This window comes from Euprymna scolopes, chromosome 8 (genome assembly GCF_053919585.1).
Source record: "Euprymna scolopes isolate OS-2025 chromosome 8, ASM5391958v1, whole genome shotgun sequence".
Taxonomy (NCBI): domain Eukaryota; kingdom Metazoa; phylum Mollusca; class Cephalopoda; order Sepiida; family Sepiolidae; genus Euprymna; species Euprymna scolopes.
In genome coordinates, this window is record NC_136489.1 from 170,266,696 (window position 1) to 170,289,102 (window position 22,407).

At 35.0% G+C, this 22,407-nt stretch overlaps 1 protein-coding gene across 1 annotated transcript; it reads right to left on the reverse strand.

The window, feature by feature from the left end:
* Nucleotides 1–3,111: 3,111 nt before the first annotated feature.
* LOC145284024 (uncharacterized) lies at nucleotides 3,112–22,162 on the reverse strand. The gene is made up of 4 exons (XM_080133113.1): nucleotides 21,874–22,162; nucleotides 16,222–16,429; nucleotides 10,660–10,861; nucleotides 3,112–5,705 (listed from the first exon to the last, which is right to left on the reverse strand). Exons 1-4 carry the CDS (start codon nucleotides 22,107–22,109, stop codon nucleotides 5,392–5,394), a joined length of 960 nt encoding a protein of 319 aa, XP_079989239.1. The 5' UTR covers nucleotides 22,110–22,162; the 3' UTR covers nucleotides 3,112–5,391.
* Between the last annotated feature and the right edge of the window lie 245 nt (nucleotides 22,163–22,407).

Genomic DNA, 22,407 nt, shown 5'->3' on the forward strand with positions numbered 1-22,407 from the left:
TGAGGCCACCATTTCCTGTGGTCCCTACAAAGGCGAAACCGTTCTACTGCCAAGGATCCCCTTAGTTCCATCGGACTCAGAACTTCCATTTAAATTCCGGAGACTCCAATTTCCTGTGAAGGTGTGTTTTGCAATGAGCATAAACAAAAGTCAAGGTCAGACATTTAACACCATTGGCGTAGACTTGACATCAGACTGCTTCAGTCACGGTATGTTCTACGTCTCCATCAGCCGGACAGGAAGTTCAGAAAAACTCTACATTCTGGCTCCAAATCAAAGCAGCAGAAATGTAGTTTACCCTGAGGCTCTTCAGTGAAAAGTTCGAGAAATGGATATGAGGAAAAACTGACATGATCTGATTGTGGTAAGTTTTTAGTATTGAATGTGAAAGATAAAATTTAAGCAAGAGTTGAAAATTACTTCAATGAAAAATTTACTATGTAACATCAAGTAACCTTCCTTTTTGATGAAAATGTTTTGTGAAGTTCCTGATTGAATTTCAGTCACTACAAGAGGTAGTTAAAATGTTAATCACCTTATGCAATCGTTGCTCTTACAACATCAACTTACTGGAAAGGTGCCCACAGATTTTGGTACCCGAGTGCGCAACAAAGCTCCGTGCGAAGCACGGGTATCTTTGCTAGTATGTAAATAAAATTGTATTAATTTTTCCATTGGCCTCGGTATTATTACTTGGATGTGTTTATCCCTGTCTTGTGTTTATGTCTTTCGAGAAAATGGATATATCCCTCCCGTATCTAAAAACCCGGGAAAACTAATTTCTTTTAAATAATTTTTATATTTTGTGTTACGACTTTTACCCCTAGACATTCCGGGTCGTAACATAAATAATGTGGTCACATGGTTGAACACAAGAAACTTTAGGCACTGTATACCTACATGATGATATGGTAATGACGTCATGCTGTCATGTTCATTGGCCTGTACTTACTCTTGATGGCCTCTGCTAAGGCCACATTAACATGACTATTTCTACATTGAACTTAGATTGAGCAAGACTACGGTGTAAGGAGATTGGGTAAGACTACAATGTAAGGACACGGTTAAAGCTATTCTCCTGTGGTGCTACATCAAATCGAAAGACCTGGAGGGTTATACCATGGACAGACTAAAATGGCAAGACTCAGTTAATAAAGCTGCTGCCAATTTTGAAGAAACCAGATGCCAGAAACTCACTGCTACCAGAGAGACACACCACAGAGCAGCTTTAGCAGAGATCACAACAACTGACTTGTGATGTCCCCATTGTTCAAGATTATGTGCTTCTAGGCTGGGGCTGCAGAGTCACCTCTGCATTCATTTATAGATGAGATGCAAAACGAAAACGTCATCATCGGATCAATGGACGACCAACATTATATATATATATATAGTCATCTACATACAGTACTGTTTTGTTGTTTCACAGCTCATCAGTGTAGTTAGACAAGCAACTACCTCAAGCCAGGATCAAAACCTGACCGCCCAAACGACAGTCGGAGCTTCTAACCATTGTGCTATTCAGCTGCTGCTATGCGGGCAGTGAATTAACAGTGTTTTGACACTGTCCAAAAACCTAAACTCAATTTGTTAACACAAAAAGCATCACTTAATATGCTAATGGTTCTTTTTTCGATTAATAAAGTTTATTATGAAAGGAATTATGATAGTTTGAAAAATAATGTCGTTTTTTTGTTCAACTTCAAAAAATTATAAGTTCTTTCAGAATAAACTTTATTAATCGAAATAAGAACCATTAAAATCGACACATTTTTGCCAACGAGAAACAAGTTTATTTATCCCACTAACATAGAAATCCATCGCCAATTATCAAAGCGTAACAACGCTACTCAAGGAATATACTGAAAAAAAAAACATTTAAATATAATAAAATCACCAGAAAAAAATATATAACAAAAAGAAAAAAGAAACAACAACCTATCATAACAATTTCTGTTTTATTCTTGTAACAATTTTTTTAAGTGAAAAAAAATAAACAAATTATATGTTTTAAACATTTTTTTTTGTCAAACAAAATTGAACAAAGTTAAGAAAACCAATTTTGTGTTTTTCATATTTTTTTTGTAACAAAAGTTTTTAAAAAAGAATTTTTTGTGTATTTTACATGTATTTTTTTTTTACTTGCATTTTTTCTTTATTTTTGTCACTAATATAACTTATTTTTTTTTATTACATTAAGACAGCCGGGATTTTCCCTTATGATTATGTAGCCTTTTCTACAGTCGCATCAGACGATGCCAAAGTGGGATGAGAAGAGACGGACGATGTGGAAGAAACTTCACCAACTGGGTAGCTTATCAATATATGGTTTAAGATGGAGCAAAAGGATCATTAACAAAAATGATATCTTCTGGTATCTGCAATTGTTAATCCAAGGTGAAAATATTCATCTTGTATAAAGTTAGGAACGGCCATTTAAGGATGTATTATTTAGTTAATTTATGGGTTTTTTTTCTTCCAATATTTCCCCAAAGATTGTCTGCTCCTTTGCCGCATATTGATTGGGTGATTAGCATCTTAGGTCAGATTACAGTCGAACCCGAGCGCATGTCATCATGTTCTGAGCAAAGTCGAGCAGATGATTAATTACATCTGATTCAATTTCTGCACGCGTCCCAATAATGCCAAACAGTCATATACCATCTTCATTACCTCCAGCTGAATTGATGTTTGTGCAAAAAATAAGATCAGCGTTTGAAAAACTGCTGCTCTCACAGATAAAACATGGATGAACATTTATAAGATTAAAGAAACGGTATATCTGAAACGAAAAAGGAATTTATAAAGATATTTTAAAGCAATGTGAGAAGATGATTGGAAATGTAGTCTACATAATCCAAGCCTCTCAGTTCTCGCAGAAGACACAAACAGTGTTCACAGGAAGATGTAGTGATCGACACCATTTAGAATACCTTTGATCGAAAGATACCCACAAATAGAACTAGAACAGTGTCATTCAAATAGAAGACAAAAGTTGGCAGGTCTTTATTTTATTTGCGGACAGTTATCCTCATCTTCATAGTTGTGTCTCACCATGTTCGGACCAACTCATCCTCTGGCCTTCTTCAGGTGGTTAACCACAATAAGATAGGAATGCTGAGTCTCTTAACTGTATCCTCTATAATTACTGCGTTCCATAGTTGTTGGTATCTCACCACATTTTGGCCAACTAATTCTTTGGCCGGCTTTGGGTAGGATTGAACCCGCTACCTTCAATCAGGTAGTTACTGGCAGACCCTGAGTGTGGTAGCAGGACTTGATGCCAGCCCGCAAGTCCAAAGAAACCCAGCCTTGCTTCAGAAGGAGTGCTACGACTTTTTACCCTCCACCTACGACACCTGAACATGCTAGACTACTTTGTTTGGCCATACGTCGAGAACATCACCAACATGACCTCCCACAACACCAAAGCCAACCTTATCGCCGCCATCCACTAAGTATTTGCCAAGGTCCTTCCAACGCTTGTGGAAAAGGCAGGCTCTCAATTCTGGACCCGTATCAAGGCCTAGAACTGTAGAGATTCAATGCCTCTATCCACTGTGCCAAAGACCCCGAAGGACAACAGTCCGCAAATAAAATAAATAAATATACAAATTCTTCATCTCAAAGGATTTCAATAAATTATATATATATATATATATATATATATATATATATATATATATATATAATTGCCAGGTCTTATCGTAATAAACACAAAGAGAAAAAAATATTGAGACCTGTGTAGAATTATGAAGTTTGGTACCCAATCTTATATATAATAACAAACTTTTCCACTCAATGGTGGAATGATAAAATTGTCACCTTAGAAAAGAAGACATGATTCCATTTCTGTTTGATGAAAACCGGTTTTATTTTTTTTTGTTACAGAGCATCTACTAGTTGGCTAGTTGCGTACAAATCCAAAGAGTGATAGGATCCTTCTATCATGTCTGAAAGTGACACAATGTTCAACGAGTGAAATCGAAGATGCGCGGCTCTACAACTCATGCTACCGATCCAAGTTATGACAACAAGCCCATTGTCAGCACCCTCAAAATACATTGCTGGATTCCCAGGAATAACGGGGACATACCCAGGGTGATGAAAACAAAGTTTACGGCTAGGGTTATAGTCTTTGGTGTGGTTTCAAGTGAGGGCCACATCATGCCACCTCACATCTTCAAAGTCGGCTTGAAAGTCAATACCAATGTGTATCTGGATGTACTGAAGAATGGGGTGATCCCCTGATGCAATCAGGTGGTTGCTGGCAGACCTTGGGTGTGGTAGTAGGACTCGTTGCCGACCCACAAGAAACCCAGGCTTGGCTTCAGAAAGAGTGTAACGACTTTGTACCCCTGTCTCACTGCCACCCTCCTCCCACAACACCTGAACCTGCTAGACTACTTTGTTTGGTCATATGTCGAGAACATCACCTACATGACCTCCCACAACACCAAAACCAGCCTTACCGCCACCATCCACTAAGTATTCGCCAAGCTCCTGCCAACGCTTATGGAAAAGGCATGCTCTCAGTTCTGGACCCGCATTGAAGTGGTGATTGAGGCTGAAGGCGGCTACATCGAATAGATATCAGCTCTACTATGTAATCAAGTTATCTGAATTTATTTTTTTCAATAAAATTTTTTAAATAAAGCTGTAGTGTTGTTTTCTTTAAGGTAACACTTTTATGGTTGCACCCTGTATACCGACACTCTATATTTGCTTTTCTGTTCAATATATTTTGTTTACGCAAATTATCGAGTTATGTTTTTCTTCTGGATCCTTATGCAACCACAGCAAAAATTAATGACAAAGATTTTTCAATATGACGTCTTCTAAAAATTACATGGCATACATGATATAAATTTTGCATAGGTTTAATATATTTCAGTTCAAATATGTTCGCTTTTATTCTGTTATTTGATCCTTATTGACCATTTTGAACTCTTCTCTATCTCTTCTGACCAAATCTTTAATGCAATTAAAATTCTGGTAGCATGACAAACTACATTCAAAGTGTGATAAGAAAAAAATTTCTGCAGAAATCTTGGAGAACAAGAACGGTCATAACCTATCCCTGGCCAAATTGTCGAGAGTGTAAGATACACGTATATACCAATAGTGAGTGAAAATATATATTTACACTTATACTAAATATATATATAATAAACCTGTGTGTGTTTGTCATTTTATTTGAGGGCATGTTTAAATAGTAATAACTAGGGCTATGACAAGAGAATATTATTTTCATTATTTTGACTCTTGAGTATATATCAGTTAATATTTTATATGTTTTTAGATAGAGTGATGTGGTTCTCGATTAATTGTGTCGGATATATACTCGGGAGTCAAAACAATGAAAGGAATATTCTCTTGTCATAGTCCTAATCATAACCTATCCTTGGCCAAAGTGGCGAGAACCACTTTTTTCCGAAGAGCCGGCGACATTTGGTAAGCAATAGCCTCTCGAGCAAAAAGCGATGAATATTTATCAGACATGTGAATGAGCACAAGTTTTTCTATATCCGAAAATAGGTGAGCATGTTCAATTATTTCAGCAACATGGGTGTGGCCACGCTCTCGAGCCTTATGCACTAATCCTGGTGTGACACTCTCCAGATATGTTGCTTCCAAGATGAGCACTCGGACTTTCAGTAGATCAACAGGACAGTCATTCAAGAACACCTCAAATGTTGTATCACCTGGAAAGAGAAAGACACGGTAAATATTAAAAATACAATTCTAAATATCCTTTTTTAGGTTGACACAAGTGTTGGGGTGATTAATTGGAATTCGGAGTCAGAAAAATCAGAATTTTCGGGTATTGGAATTGGAAAAAAATTTTCTTTCTCTTTTCTTAGTCCATTCTTTTATTCTGCGAATGTTTATCTGATAAGTGTACGATGCAAGATGATCTGCGACTCCAAAAAAAAAAAAAAAAAAAAAAAAAAAGGACTGACAGCGAAACTGCCCTCATCCATTACGTCGGTGGACATTTTGGACAGTTGACAACACAAACACGATGATCAGCTGTATCACAATCAGCATTGCCATCACATAAAAACATTACAAAAAAATTTTTTTTTAAATGGTATGAAAATGTATAAAAAGAATAAGAAAAAGAACAACTATTTTAACCTATTTAATCTTTTTAAGAAATTTATCAGTTTGGAGGTATCATTAAAGAAAACTTATTTGTAAAGATATCGGAACTTTGTTGTCAACATCTTGTGGTGGAACTGAAATATTAAATCCAAAGTTGATGCTCCAAAAATACAAAAACGAAAGAAAATGTGTTTTATTGTGATTGTAGGCCCCATCTTGCTCAAGGGAGATCACTCGTTTGTTGAGGAGACGTTCCTTGGTATAATAGAAGCGTGAAAATAGGATTGCTACTATCTTTATTTATTGCCAGCTAAACAAACCAAGTTGTTATCAGTATCTGTGGATGTCATGGACACCCTTGAAACAAGTTCACCTCACAAAGGTCAAAGTAGCAAACCTATTTTTGTGTTCCTGGTGTACAAAGGAACGTCTCATCAAGAAACGAGAGTGATCTCCCTTGAGCAAGATGGCGGTCTCCAGACTGCTATAATCACATAAAAACACATTTCCTCCTTACTGTATTTTTTGCAGCATCAACCCTGGATTCAATATCTCAACTCCACCACAAGAGGCTGACAACAAAGCTCCAATCTCTTTTAAAATAAGTTTTCTTTAATAACACCATGGCTCAATTTCTTGGTTCATAAATTTTTTTTTTTTCAAATTTTAGCTATATGAAAAAAAAGAAAAAAAAAAAAAAGAATTTTTTTTATAACCTGCCCCAGCGTAGTATAAACACCCCCAACCACCCCATGTTCAGAATGGCTTTCGGAATACCCCCCCTCCAGCCTCCCCATGTTAAGAACAGCTTTCTAGGTTGTTGGGTGCTTATTCCGAAAGCCATTCTTAACATGGGGAGGTTAGGGTGTTTATAATACGCTGGGCACGTCTTAAAAATTTACCAAAGAAAAAATAATAATAATAATAAAAACAACTTTGGGGGGGTGGGGAGCAATAGAAAAAAATGTTTTCAAAATATTTTTAATTATATGAAATAAAATATGCATCAGGTGCGCTTGAAAGCCAAATCACAATTATATTTCAGAGATATATACTCCATCTTTAAGAAGATGGAGTATATCTCTGAAATATATTTGTTATAAATTTCAAGCACGTAAAATATTGTTTATTTTCCTAATATTACGTTGTGATTTGGCTTTCAAGAGCACTTGATGCATATTTTATTTTATTCAAATTAAATCAATGTTTCCATATGCACTCACACCCTTGAGCTTATTTTTAATTATATTTTTCTGTAATTATTAATGTATTAAAAAAGATAATTATTAAAACAAAATATTACTAAATATTAAGTATACCAAAGAAAAATATTCTGTGTTGCCATAACTGATTGTCACTATGCAATCTCCATGTGACGTTACTTGTGTAGGCCAGTTTTGGAAGTAATGAGATATTACAAATGCTTTCCTTTGCTCCCATTTCTTTAAATTCCAATGATGACCAATGGTCAATACCAGTGAAAAGTCAATGGTAAACAGCTATTGCGATAATGCAAAATTATTTAAAAGAGGTGAACAGTACTGAAAATCTGGGGAGACTTGTCACCTAGATTTCAGGGAACACCACACATTGTTGACAAAAAAAAATCTTTGATAATGGCCTCTTTGAAAACTCTTAGTATACACAATAATAATGAATTATGATTGATTCAATCAATCATCAAGGGTTTTATCACTCAATGAGGAACCCCTCCCTGGACTTTAGCTATCTATCTCTGTCCTGAGCTATCCGCTACTATGTGGAACACATGTGTTGTATCAGGTCGTCCCTCCATCTCATTCTTGGTCTTCCCTTTGGCCTCTTATGTTCACAAGATGTCAATTCCGTTGTCTGTTGTCAGGTTATCTGGCTACATGCTCTGTCCATCTGTGTTTGGATGTTTTGATGGCAGTATTGATGTCAATAACTCTTGTTTGTTGGTGGATCCAAATGTTTGTCTTTCTGTCTTGTAGAGTGATGCCTAACATTATTCTCTCTACCTTCCTTTGTGCTACTGCCAAGATTTCACTTTGGCGAGTTGTCAGGGCCCATGTTTCACTACCGTAGATCATCACATATTCATTGAAGATCTTCCCTTTGATTGTCATATTTTCTTTTGGATTCTCATGATATTCTCCACTTTCCCAAAGCTGCCCATCCCAATGCTATCCTTCTCGTTATCTCAGGGAGGAGCTCTCCATTTTTGATAATTTTCTTTCCCAAGTAGATGTAGCTTTCAATGTCCTCAATGGTTATTCCATCAACAATTATTGGCGACTAGACAGTGTGCTGGTTTAACATCACATGTGTTTTATGAATTAAAAAAAACAATTACAAACATGTTTTATTAATTTTTGTTTCAAATTCAAAATTATTTTTTAATTTATTGTGAAAATTAACGTTTTCTTTTACAATATGAGACCCTCTAAATATTACTTTTATTATTCAATGGTCTTTCCATCAACAGTTATTGACGACTTGGCAGCGTGCTGGTTTAACATCACCTTGGTCTTCTCACGATGCATGTAGAGTGAATTATGGTTAATTTAATACTATTAGCTAAATCACCAGCCCCTAAAGAATGACTTTTTTTTTTGTAAACATTTCCCAAAAAATATATTTTAGAATTTAAAGTGAAGGATCAGTTTATCAATTTTGAAATATTCTTTGTCAACTTTGCTCGGTCGTAACTTTGCTTCCTGTGGTCGTAAAAATATACATCAAAGTCCAGTAGAGATGGACTTCTATGCTTATCCAAATGTAATGAATGAAATGTAAACATTGAAAAAACAGTTTCCCTTTTTGCCGTCGTCACTTTTTACCGTTTTTTCATTTTTAACTTGGCGCATAAAAACATTGAATGCATAAAAGAAAAATAAATTAACATCATTGGAATGCTTATTCTATTCTCTTTCCAGCAATGTAATTCTTTTAAAAAATTGACCAACACATAAAAAAGATACGACTTATTGAAGCACATTAGGTAGGTAATATTGCCAATGTCCACGAAAATACAGCATATGCTTGTAATGCTAGGATCAGTTTCACATATAAATGTAAGCACATTTGCAGGATATTCTAACGTTTTAGAGCAGGTTAACCAAAATTGTATATTTTGGTCTCAAAGATAAATTCTGTATATTTATTTTTTTGAAGAGATTCTGCTTTTACAACTTTGCCAGTCAGATTCAGGATTAGTGGTAAAAAAATTTAGTAAACATCCCCAAAACGTTAGAATGGCCTGGAAATTATTTTATAATTTTTAGTTAAATACACAACCGATTTCCAACCATAAATTTGAAAACTGTTTTGTTTGTTTTTCTTGTTTCCATCAAGTCTTTTGATGTGTTCACAAGTAATCACCTAAAAAAGTAAAATCTCATTTTGTTAATCATTATAATTAGTATATTAGTTTGTGTATCTTGTTTTCATTTTTACAGTTTTATATTATAGATTGCATTTTCACCCCAAACAATTTATAGAGGGCTACTATCAGGGCCATAATTTGCAGAGATACCATGTAGGGAGTTGAGCAGCAAGATGTCTGTTTACATTATACTTGAACTTCTGCATGTCAGTACAGTCAGGGAAACAGGAACTCAGAAAGGAATTCTCACATTTAGAAGTCATAGGAAAGAAACTATTACAGTAGAAGGCATCTGGGGATCTCTACTGTGTAGGGGTGGGATTTTGCTGCTTGTAAAGTTTCTCGGCAGTATTTACATCGACAGGATACAAGGGTTTGTAGTTTGTCAGAGCACCTATCATTAAAATACTTGGAAAACAGGCAGAGGCATGCAACATTTCGTCGATTGAACAACAGTTGAAGCCTAGCTAACAGTGCAGGACCTATTAGGTTGGCGACTCTCTTTTGAACCCTGTCTAAGAGGGAGAGAATAGTAGCAGATGCACCAGCCCCTATGTGGTGACAATACTCCATATATGGACGAATGGTGTTCTTGTAGAGATACAGAATACTCTCAGGCGTAAGTGACTTTCTACTACAGCAGAGAGAGCCAACCTTCTTTGCAACAGTCTTGGCAATGCCTTTTTTAAATAGTAACTTGATTATTTATATTCTTTTACTTTCAGAAATTTAGATGAGATAAAGCGTTGGTACCGTCGGTTTCAAACCTGATAATAAGGAACCGTTTTAGATCCCAGTATCACGCTCTCTTTAGGTGGTCTATCTCATCTGTATGTAACTGCAGGTATAGGCAGATGAGATAGATCAGCTGAAGAAAGCTTGGTAATAGGAACTAAAATGGTTCCTATTATCAGATTTGAAACTGTCGGTACCGATGGTTTATCTTATCTAAATTTCTGAAAATAAAAATATAAATATTACACTCTTATTTTGAAAAGGTTTTCCTTATAACAGAGTACTAGGCTGGAAAATATAACTAAGTAGTTACTTTATTATTTAGAAATACATTCTTAACATGGGAAGGGTACTTTGTAAACTATTCTGTTCCTACACCGTCTTCTTGTAATATTGTTCCCCTTTAAGTGAACTGCAATTGTCACCCCACAATCTCCATTTAACGTTACCTGTGTAGGCCAGTTCTGGAAACCAAGAGACATCATAAACGCTCTCCTCTCCTCCCATTTCCTTAACAATTTGCTGAACGTTTTTCACTTCCACATGTTGGAACAATGGCTTCAGGCGTTTGTATCGACGGTAAACAAGGTATCCTTGACTGCGGACACGGTGAATTGTATCAAAGGGACGAACTTCATAGTCAGGAGATATCTGCAAAGAAGAAACGTTTGTTTAAAAAAAAGGCATGAGTTGTCTCTCCCTACAATCACAAATACTTGAATTACATAATCTTGAAACGTTAAAGCTAAGTGGTCAACTAAAATTGGGATGACCAAGGGCTCCGTTTTTATTAGCTGTTACAGAAAGATGTATCTTATTTAAATATTTTAATGGTGAATGCTCCGACAAACTACAAGCCCTTATACACCTTTGACGTAAAAACCTTTGACAAACCCGACAAGCAGCAAAGTCCCACCTCTACACAGTAGAGATCTCTAGATGTAAGAAAGCCTTTACTCTCATAGTTTCTTCCCCAGAACAACTAGGCTTTGGAAGTCCCTTCCAGGTTCCTGCTTCCCCAACTGTACTGACATGCAGAAGTTCAAGTATAATGTGAACAGATATCTTGCTGCTCAACTCCTTTCATAGTATCCCTGTAACTTATGTCTCTGATAATATCCCCCTATATCAAAGTGGTACTGTGCCTTATTTGGGGTAAAAATGTAATAAAAAAATAAAACTTATAAAAAGACGAATCTGATGAATCTGCCGTTAAAATGAAAGGGGTTACTTTGATTAGGGACCAGATTTATAGAAAACATCCTAAGTAGGAAGTTGAGTAGAAAAATGTTATCATTTTAAATTTTTGTATATTGGTACTTGTGGAAACTGGGAGCAGGAAGAGAATTCCAATGAAGTGGAACTAAGATGTGACAAAATTAAATTTGGATAGCAAAGCTATTGATGGTTTTCAGAAGTTTTGTAACCTTTGGGGATACCACTGGAGCACAGAGAGGAGCAGGTGCTAGTGTTATTGCAAGTAATTTTTGGGACATGTCGCCAGAACAGATGGCCTAGCAAAAAATCTACTCTTTGGAACAACCTCTAGCAAATGAGGATGTAGAAGACCAAAAACAAGAATGTCAGACAAAGTGAAGGACATTGCGGACATTAGCATGGCTGAGTTGCTCAGAATGGCGCAGAACCGGAGTCAGTAGCGAAGATTTGTGAAAAGTGCCACGGCTGGTCAGTAATGACTATTCCATCAAAGGAGTAAGTATGTTGAAAGACAAAGTTTCACAAAATCTGAGCCATCATTCAAAAAATTATTTTACTACAGCAAAAGTGAAACACTATATATAAATAAATATAGAAATATGGAAAAGGAATAACCAAAATTATTCATATAATTATCAGCATTTTATCTTTATTTCAAGACTTCTCCAGGATGACTGATTTGAAGACATAAAGGTGTATACTGAGCAAAAAAAAAAAAAAAATGTTTAATTTTTTTAACTTTTATCCCTATTATGACCCCTTAAAATTTATTGTTTTGGGTCCAAGTCGAGTTAAGTTGGATCAATGTCCAAGGAACCTATATCTAAAATTTCAAGTGTTTAGACCCAAATTGTCGGAGGAGTTTGGTAGAGTTATCAAAGGTCAAATTGTTGAACTTTGACCCCTTAACAGTGAAATTTCTGGCTGAAACCCGGTCACAAAGATTTTCTCAAATCTCAGTACCCTGTATATCAAATTTCGAGTCTGTAGACTGAAAATTGACATAGTTATTTTGTAGGGAAATGTACACAGACACACACAGATACAGACACACATACAGACACATTCACTTTTATAGATATACTAGCATTTCAGCCCGGTGTTGCCCGGGTGTTTGGATGTGTATGTTGAGCAAAAAAAAAAAAAAAAGTGGTAGTAGGAAGGCAGACTCGAACCCGTACCGCAAAGGAGGAAAAGAACGGGGTAAAACCTAACATTTATGCTGTTATGACCACCGCCAAACTGGAAGCGACATTTTTTTAAATTAAGACTAGACAATCTAAAGGAAAAGATAACTTTCAAAAATATAGGCGAAAAAAGTGACCCCCCTCCTGTAGAAAAAAGGGGAAGATATTAATGTTTTAACCAATTTTTCGATATTTGTCGTATGAAAGGTTGAACTTTAAAACGATACTGATCTTGGTAAAATCCGTCACCTCTGTTGAAAGTTTAAGGCAGACATGCAAACAGACATACATACATGCATGCATTTATATATTGGTGACTAAACATTTTCGACCCAAACTGATGAAAAAGCTTGCCCTATCTCTTAATACCCTTTATGTAAAATTTCAAATATTTAGACCAGAAATTGTCTGAGTAATTTGGAAGAGACCGCAGAAGTCAATTTTTTTTAAACTTTGACCCCTATTATGACTCTTTAAAATTTATTGTTTTGGGCTCAAATCAAGTTATTAAGTTAGATCCATGTCTAAGGAACCTATATCTAAAATTTCAAGTGCGTAGACCCAAAATTGTCGGAGGAGTTTAGTAGAGTTCTCAAAGGCCAAATTGTTGGACTTTGACCCCTTAATCGCCAAATTTCTGCCCAAAAACCGATCACATAATTTTCCCAAATCTCAGTACCCTGTACATCAAATTTCGAGTCTGTAGACTAAAAATTGACAGAGTTATTGCGTATGGAAATGTACACAGACACACACAGACACATTCACTTTTATAGATATATAGACATATAGATATATATAATAGTTAAAAAAGAACTAGAATAATAGACTTTGCCACAGCCCTCTTTATCCTCCCTCTCCAACACATGACTTAAATCAAAATAACTAAATAAATAAAATTAAACCAATAAATAAAAACTAAAATAAAATTAATCTCTACAATTATATAAATGCAACTTTGTGTGAATGTGAGAGAGAGAGTTCCTTATAGACTCCAAAATGGCTGAACAGATTTTCTTTAAAATTCACAGAACTTTAGTGTATAAGTCTGGGAGCTATCTTAGTTTTGTCTCAGAATACCCCCGATAATTACCAATAATTGATAATCAAAACCATTCTTTTAATTTATCTATCATCGGTAAAGCTATTTTTTCCATGTCGTTGCTTAGCATAACGGGTTGTGAAAATTCTACTGTGGGTAAATTGATAATGTGTTGTTTTTTGCATTACATGGTCTGTAGGTTCAAACTCTGCACATAAATTTCTTAACTTTTTTTCATTAACTGCAATGAATTTTATAAGATTTGAAAATTTATGTTTTTTTTTTTTTTGCATGACGTGGTCAGTAAATTCAAACCCCACATGTAAATTTCTTAATGTTTTTTTTTTGTTAACTGGAAAGAAGTTTATATATATATATATAAACTAGCAGTTCAGCCCAGCTTTGCTTGGGCCCTATATACTGGTCATAATTTAATGTGCACATGTATATTAAAAAGTTTGACTCATGTTCAGGTAACCTACATCTAAAATTTCAAGTGTTTAGACCCAAAACTGGTGGAGGAGTTTGGTAGAGTCTGAAAAGGTCAACTTTTTCAACTTTGACCTCTTGGCAGCCAAATTTTCGCCCAAAAACTGATTAAAAAACTTGCTGCATGTCTGATTACCCTTTATGTAAAATTTCAAATGTTTAGACCCAAAATTGGCTAAATAGTTTGCTAGAGACTGCAAAGGTAAACACTTTTGAACTTGGACCTCTTGGTAGCCAAATTTTCAGCCAAAACCCGATTAAAAAGCTTGCTTTATGTCTGAATGAACTTTATATACAATTTCAAATGTTTAGACCAGAAATTGGCTGAGTAATTTGGTAGAGACCGCAGAGGTCAAATTTTTAAAACTTTGACCCCAATTTTAACCCCTTAAAATTTATTGTTTTGGGCTCAAATTAAATTAAATAGTTTGATCCATGTCCAAGTAACCTACATCTAAAATTTCAAATGTTTAGACCCAAAATTGGCAGAGGAGTTTGGTAGAGTTTTCAAAGGTCAAATTGTTAAACTTTGACCCCTTGCAGCCAAATTTCTGGCTGAAAACCGATTAAAAAGATTTTTCCAAATCTCAATACACCTTATGTCAAATTTCGAGTCTGTAGACTGAAAATTGACAGAGTAGTTTGGTAGGGAAATGTTCATACACAGACAGACAATTTCAATTTTATAGATATATAGATATATATATATATATTTTCTTTATAAGTTTCGGTTTTGATTCAAGCTGATGCACTCAAGTCATATGGACATATTTTTTATTTTTGAAATCACAACTTTATAAAAATCAATAGAAAATTGATTCTATAATATATACGAAAGCTGCATAAATCAAAATATCATATTTAAGTGTATTTTGAGGTCGGATTACGCCGGACGTCCCTATTAGTTACATATAAAAAGGCAACAAAAAAAAGCCTCTTTAAGAACAACAAAATTGCTCCTGACAACGATCAATGATTGAAAGTGCTAGAGGAAAATGGTTGACAAAAAAAATCACTCAGATCAAGAAAATCAACAGAATTATATATATATATATATATGCATATATATATATAGAGAGAGAGAGTCTAATGATAAAATTGTCACCCTAGAAAAGATGACATGATTCAATTTCCGTTTCATAAAAACCAGTTTTCTTTTTTTATTGCAGACCATCTACTAGTTGGCCAATTGTGTAGACATTCCAAGAGCGAAAGAAACCTTTTATCATTCTGAAAGTAACACAATGTCCAACGAGCGAGATCCAAGATGTGCTGCCGTACAACTCATGCTCTCTACCAATCCAAGTTACGACAACAGGACCATTGCCAGTATCCTCAAAATGCATCACTGGATTACCATGAATAACAGGCATGTGCCCAGAGTGATGAAAACAAAGTTTCCAGCCACGGTTATGATCTTTGGTATGGTTTCAAGTGAGGGCCACATCATGCCCCCTTACATCTTCGAAGTTGGCTTAAAAGTTCACATGAAATTGTATCTAAATGTGCTCACGACTGTGGTGATCCCCTGATGCAATAAGGTGGCCGCTGTCAGACCCAGCCCACAAATCCTAAGAGACCCTGGCTTGGCTTCAGAAAGAGTGCTACGTCTTTGTATCCTTCTCTCACTGGCCCCTCTTCTCTCTTGACCTAAACCCGCTAGACTACTTTGTTTGGCCATACGGCGAGAACATCACCAACATGACCTCCCACAACACCAAAGCCAGTCTGATCACCACCATTCGCCGAGTTCCTGCCAGCGCTTGATGAAAAGGTATGCTTCCAGTTCCGTACATATCGAGGCGGTGATTGAGGCTGAAGTCGGCTACATTGAATAGATGTCAGCTCAATTACATAATCAATTTATCTGAATTTTTTTTGATAAAAGTTCTAAAATAGTGTTATTTTCTTTAGGCTGACAACTTTATCATTCCACCTTGTAGGTATATAAAATGGTTGGTTTCCTTAAAATGATACTTTTCTACTTATTGATCTAATTATTCCATATTTACTCTTAATTCAATGCACCACATAAAATGGCAAAAATAAAATTCTGCTACGAAGCGATGACTTACCAAAACTCGGTCACCAGGTTGAATTGGCCGTATATCCAAATGCCTCAGGATGTCTGGTGTCGAAGAGAGCGTGTACAGCAGTTCTCCTATTTTATGCAGTGTCTCAACTAAATCTGGTGGCACGTAGTAGACAGCCGGCGGAAGATTATACAAGTTGCGTTTCGTTGCGTGTTGGAACAATCCGGAAACGTGATCCATATGACCATGACTGAAAAAAAAACGTTTTCAAACCCAAAAAACATTTTTGCTTTTACACAATTTTAATTGAAACATCACAAAATGAAGATTTAAACAGCAAGGTAACCCAGTGTTATCTGGGAACAATAATTTCAAACAGTTTATCACATTTTTTTTTAATTAACATTTGTTAGTGTTTTTCTTTTGTTCTTCTATTTGTTTCTTGACTCATGTTCATCCAAAACAAGGCACACTGCCTCTTGGATGTAAGAGGGACCATGTTTAGGGAAGATGAGCAAGATGTTGGTTTATATTACATTTAAACTTCTGCATGTCATTACAAGTACAGTCAAGGAAGCAGGTAGCAGTAAGGGAATTCCAAAGTCTGTTTGAAAGAAGAAACTCTTAGAGGAGAAGACCTTCTGACATTTAGGGACCTTAACAGTAAAGGGGTGTGATTTTGTTGCTAAGCGGGTTTGTCAGTGATACCTACATTGAGGGGGCAGAAGTGCAACAAATTTATTAGTACAGATTATATTAAAATCTTTCTCTGAACTCACCAGATCTAAGGCTTTGATTAAGATTCACATTACAAATCCAAACACTTTTCTTTTTTTGTTCCTCGACAAAAGGAGGGTGGACCTGTAAATTTACCCTTGTCTGTTTGTCCATTCGTCTGTCCACATTTTTCTCAATAACTATGCCTTGGAATTTTTGGAAATTTTGTGCACATATTAAACATGATATAAGTAAAAAAAAGTAACAGAACAGATTTTCTGGGAAAACTTTGGTTTCCCCTCCAGGGGTGCCTTTCGGGTTAAAATGGCTAAAATTGACACATTTGTGTGTATTAAAAAGAAATTGATGACTTGGATTTTTATAAAACTTTCTGAAAAGTTGTAACTAACTGATTTTTATATAATTTTGTTTGTCTATACTTTGCGATAATATTGGGTGTGCCCCAGGGGCTCTTTTAGGGCTAATAGAAACACTCCATTTTTTGGACTATTTTACGATATTTGTCCAAAATTTTGTGTTTATGTCTATTTAGCAGTTTTTCAAGGTGCTGAACTACAATTTTAAAATGTGAAGGCCTTGGGGACTTTTGAGGCTACATGGGTGGGAGGGGGGGCGAATGATGGACTTAGTCATTTCTTTTTTTGCATAGTGCAGAACTCAAATTTACATATGTTAAGGCCTAAAACTGCACTGTTTGTTCCTTCTCACCAGGATTTGATGTTCCCTGGGGATTTTTAGGGTTAAATAGGGACAAATGCTGAACTTAGTCATTTTTTATGCCTCGTTCACTGTGCACTCACGGGGGACCATACATGCTCCACTTTTTTATTCAACTTTCACCGCAAACAAGGCACAGTGCCACTTTGAAGTAAGGGGCTACTATCGGGGACTTAAGTTGCAGGGATATTATGAAGGGAGATGAGCAGCAAGATGTCTGTTCACATTATACTTGAGCTTCTGCATATCAGTACAGTTTGGAAAGCAGAATCCCAGAAGGGAGTTCCAAAGTCTAGAAGTTAGGGGAAAGAAACTATTGGAGTAGAAAGCTTTCTTACATCACAGGATCTCTACTGTGTAGGAGTGGGATTTAGCTGCTTGTTGGTTAGTCGGAGGTATTTACATCAAGGGGATACAAGTGCTTGCAGTTCATCAGAGCATTCACCTTTAAAATACTTGTAGAACAGGCAGACGGATGCAACATTTCGCCAATAGGACAGAGGCTGAAACTTAGATGACAGTTTTCTCTTTTGGACCCTGTCCAGGAGTGAGCAACTAGTAGCAGATGCACCAGTCCAAATGTGACAGCAATAATCCATAAATGGGCGAATGGTGGCCTTATAGAGGTACAGGATTGTAAGTAGCTTTCTAGCATGGTAGAGAGAGCCAACCTTCTTCGCACAACCTTAGCAATGCTCTCAATGTATCTGTTCCAACTCATGTTCCCTGTGAATGTTAGGCCTTGGACTTCATCTTTTGGTCATGCAGTAGTTTTGCTCACCAGTCCAAAATGTTACAAATACCATACATACTTGTTGGATGCCCAGCATTGCCCAGTCGTAAATACACTTAAACATGATATTTTAATTTATGCAATGTATGTATTATAGAATCAATCCTCTATTGATTATTATCTATTATGAGGAATAATTTGCCCGGTGGACTAATCTGGCAAAAATATTTTTAAATAATAATTATGAAATTCCGTCTGTGTTTGTTTACAATATCACGTCAGCTGATATTTGGACTTGACGATGAATGCTCTGGCAAAGTCACTTCTGATTAATATTTAGTTTTAAAATATGTAAATGAAGAAATAATTTGTGGCGATTTTAAATGGTACATTGTAAATTGAACTCATTAAAAAGAAAAAATTAAAATAAAACGGTGAGGTAGACTCGGACTTGAACAGGAGATCATTTGATCTTTAGTCAAATGATCTAATCTATTGTTTCTTTTTTTTGTTTTGTTTTTTAAGAAGAAATGATTTGTTGAGATTTTATTTACTTTGGCTGGTGTAATGTAAATATAATCTTCTCTATATAAATAAAATGAACTCATTTTTTCTCGTCGGATTTTGACCTTAATAGGATTAAAAATCAAGATATTTCATGCAAATATAATATGCACAAACGGCAGAACAATATCTGAGGTGTGTTATAGGCTTATTATTTCTCAAATTCCTCGATAATCTTTGATTTCTATACTTTTTCTGCTGAGAAGTCACGGCCAAAATCGGTTAAGATCAATGGAAGTGGTAAAATATTTTCTCTCTAATAAATTCCTCCTCCCCCTGCCACCACTTAACACCGTTTGGGGATCGTTCATAAGGAACAGTTGAGAAGAGAACACCGGTTTGGCTTCGTAGTTCTTTCATGTGAAGTTATTTAAAATCACTAAACTAAGCTGCAGTGCTCTGTGGCGTAGTGGTTAGCATGCTGGACAATTCACATTATATTTTCACGTTCGCGCCGACCTACCGTAGTCGTCTTTTTTTTTTTTTTTTTCCTAAACAACTGCAATGGACTTTTCTTGGTGGCCGAACTGTTAACGTTGCAGATGTTTTTTTTGTTTTTTTTTTTCACACTTTATTTTCCTACTTTTACTCATGACTCCGGGTTTGATCCTTCCTACTTACCTACCATAACATTTTTTAAAACTCCCCCCCCCGTCCCGGAAACAAACACTCGGGCAACGCCGAGTACCCCCGCTAGTATAATATAATGTAAATATTTTTCTTTTTGATCTATACGAAAGGAAGACTATTGTTAGGATCAGATTTTTTGTAGATTTCCTATACTTATCAAGTGAATTTCTGTCCAACATATATCTAAAACCACTACTAGACATAAATTACTTTTGTGTAAAATGTGCAAAAGATAGGCTCAGCTGTTTCGGAACCTATGGAGAAGGAACTCTCACAAACACACATTCAAAGTGACCTTTATATAAGAGTAGCGATATATATATATACTCATAGTGTCTTACAAGAAAATGATATTTGGATTGAGGTTTTTCAGTTTTATTACTTTGGTAATGTTTTGTTTGTTTTTTGTACAGAATTTATCCTAGGCAGGTTGAACTGATTTCCTCTGAAGAATGAAGTGTCAAAGGAATATTGAATTGGTTGCTGTATAAAAGCTTTGGTATATATTACTTTGGAATGGAATTGTGATGCTTTATATTCATTTGATAATACCATGGAATTGTGATGCTTTATATTCATTTGATAATACCATGGAATTGTGATGCTTTATATTAATTTGATAATACCATGGAATTGTGATGCTTTATATTCATTTGATAATACCATGGAATTGTGATGGTATATATTAATTTGATAATACCATGGAATTGTGATGCTTTATATTAATTTGATAATACCATGGAATTGTGATGGTATATATTAATTTGATAATACTATGGAATTGTGATGCTTTATATTAATTTGATAATACCATGGAATTGTGATGGTATATATTAATTTGATAATACTATGGAATTGTGATTGTATATATTAATTTGATAATACCATGGAATTGTGATGGTATATATTACTTTGGTAATACCATGGAATTGTGATGCTTTATATTACTTTGATAATACTATGGAATTGTGATGCTGTATATTCATTTGATAATACCATGGAATTGTGATGCTTTATATTCATTTGATAATACCATGGAATTGTGATGCTTTATATTCATTTGATAATACCATGGAATTGTGATGCTTTATATTCATTTGATAATACCATGGAATTGTGATGCTTTATATTCATTTGATAATACCATGGAATTGTGATGCTTTATATTCATTTGATAATACTATGGAATTGTGATGGTATATATTAATTTGATAATACCATGGAATTGTGATGGTATATATTAATTTGATAATACTATGGAATTGTGATGGTATATATTAATTTGATAATACCATGGAATTGTGATGGTATATATTAATTTGGTAATACCATGGAATTGTGATGGTATATATTACTTTGGTAATACCATGGAATTGTGATGGTATATATTAATTTTATAATACTATGGAATTGTGATGGTATATATTAATTTGATAATACCATGGAATTGTGATGGTATATATTAATTTGATAATACTATGGAATTGTGATGGTATAAATTAATTTGATAATACCATGGAATTGTGATGGTATATATTAATTTGATAATACTATGGAATTGTGATGGTATATATTAATTTGATAATACCATGGAATTGTGATGGTATATATTAATTTGGTAATACCATGGAATTGTGATGGTATATATTACTTTGGTAATACCATGGAATTGTGATGGTATATATTAATTTTATAATACTATGGAATTGTGATGGTATATATTAATTTGATAATACCATGGAATTGTGATGGTATATATTAATTTGATAATACTATGGAATTGTGATGGTATAAATTAATTTGATAATACCATGGAATTGTGATGGTATATATTAATTTGATAATACTATGGAATTGTGATGGTATATATTAATTTGATAATACTATGGAATTGTGATGGTATATATTAATTTGATAATACTATGGAATTGTGATGGTATATATTAATTTGATAATACTATGGAATTGTGATGGTATATATTAATTTGATAATACTATGGAATTGTGATGGTATATATTAATTTGATAATACCATGGAATTGTGATGGTATATATTAATTTGATAATACTATGGAATTGTGATGGTATATATTAATTTGATAATACCATGGAATTGCAATATTTAAAAAAATGGATGAAAGTTCTTGGATTAGTAGATGTAGAATAGTTAAGGTAGCAGGATGAGTTAGCAGCAATAGGCCAAGGAAAACATGGGAGGAAGTGATAAGTTGGACTTGAAGAAATCTAAAGACCTGATCAGAAATAGGTTAGTTTTGATGGTGATGATGAGCTATAGATTTGTGTTTTCTTACCTGATGAAAACGTGTTGACAACGAATACTCGGTCTGGTCATGTATCCTAGGTCGAAGGCCACTGCTAGTTTCTTATCTTGTTCAGCCTTGACAACTACACATGTCTCTAATCCAGATATTGACCATGGGTAGATGCGATAACCCTCAAGAGTAAGCCAGCCCCGAGAAGCATCAGATCGGCTTTTGGTAGAGGCAGAAGCGATGGACGTACAATTCCCAATGTTTTTGTTCATCATCTTAAAAGGCAAACTTGAATTATGAAAACCGTGACAGAAACGGTTTAGATTAAAATGCCGTTTTTGTTGGAGAAAATTTGCTTTGCTCATTGGCAATGGAGCCGAACGTGAAAAAAAAAACCTTGGTGAATGTTATGGTTATTGGAGCTGTCATAGATTATCTTACCACATCTTGTAGCAAAGCTGAATAAAGAGGGTCTCTTATACTTCAAAAGCATTTCCTTTTCTCTAAAATAAAGTTCCTCCTGTAATAAAGTTGGTGTCATATTTATCTCACGTGAAATCAGTGCTCCACCTT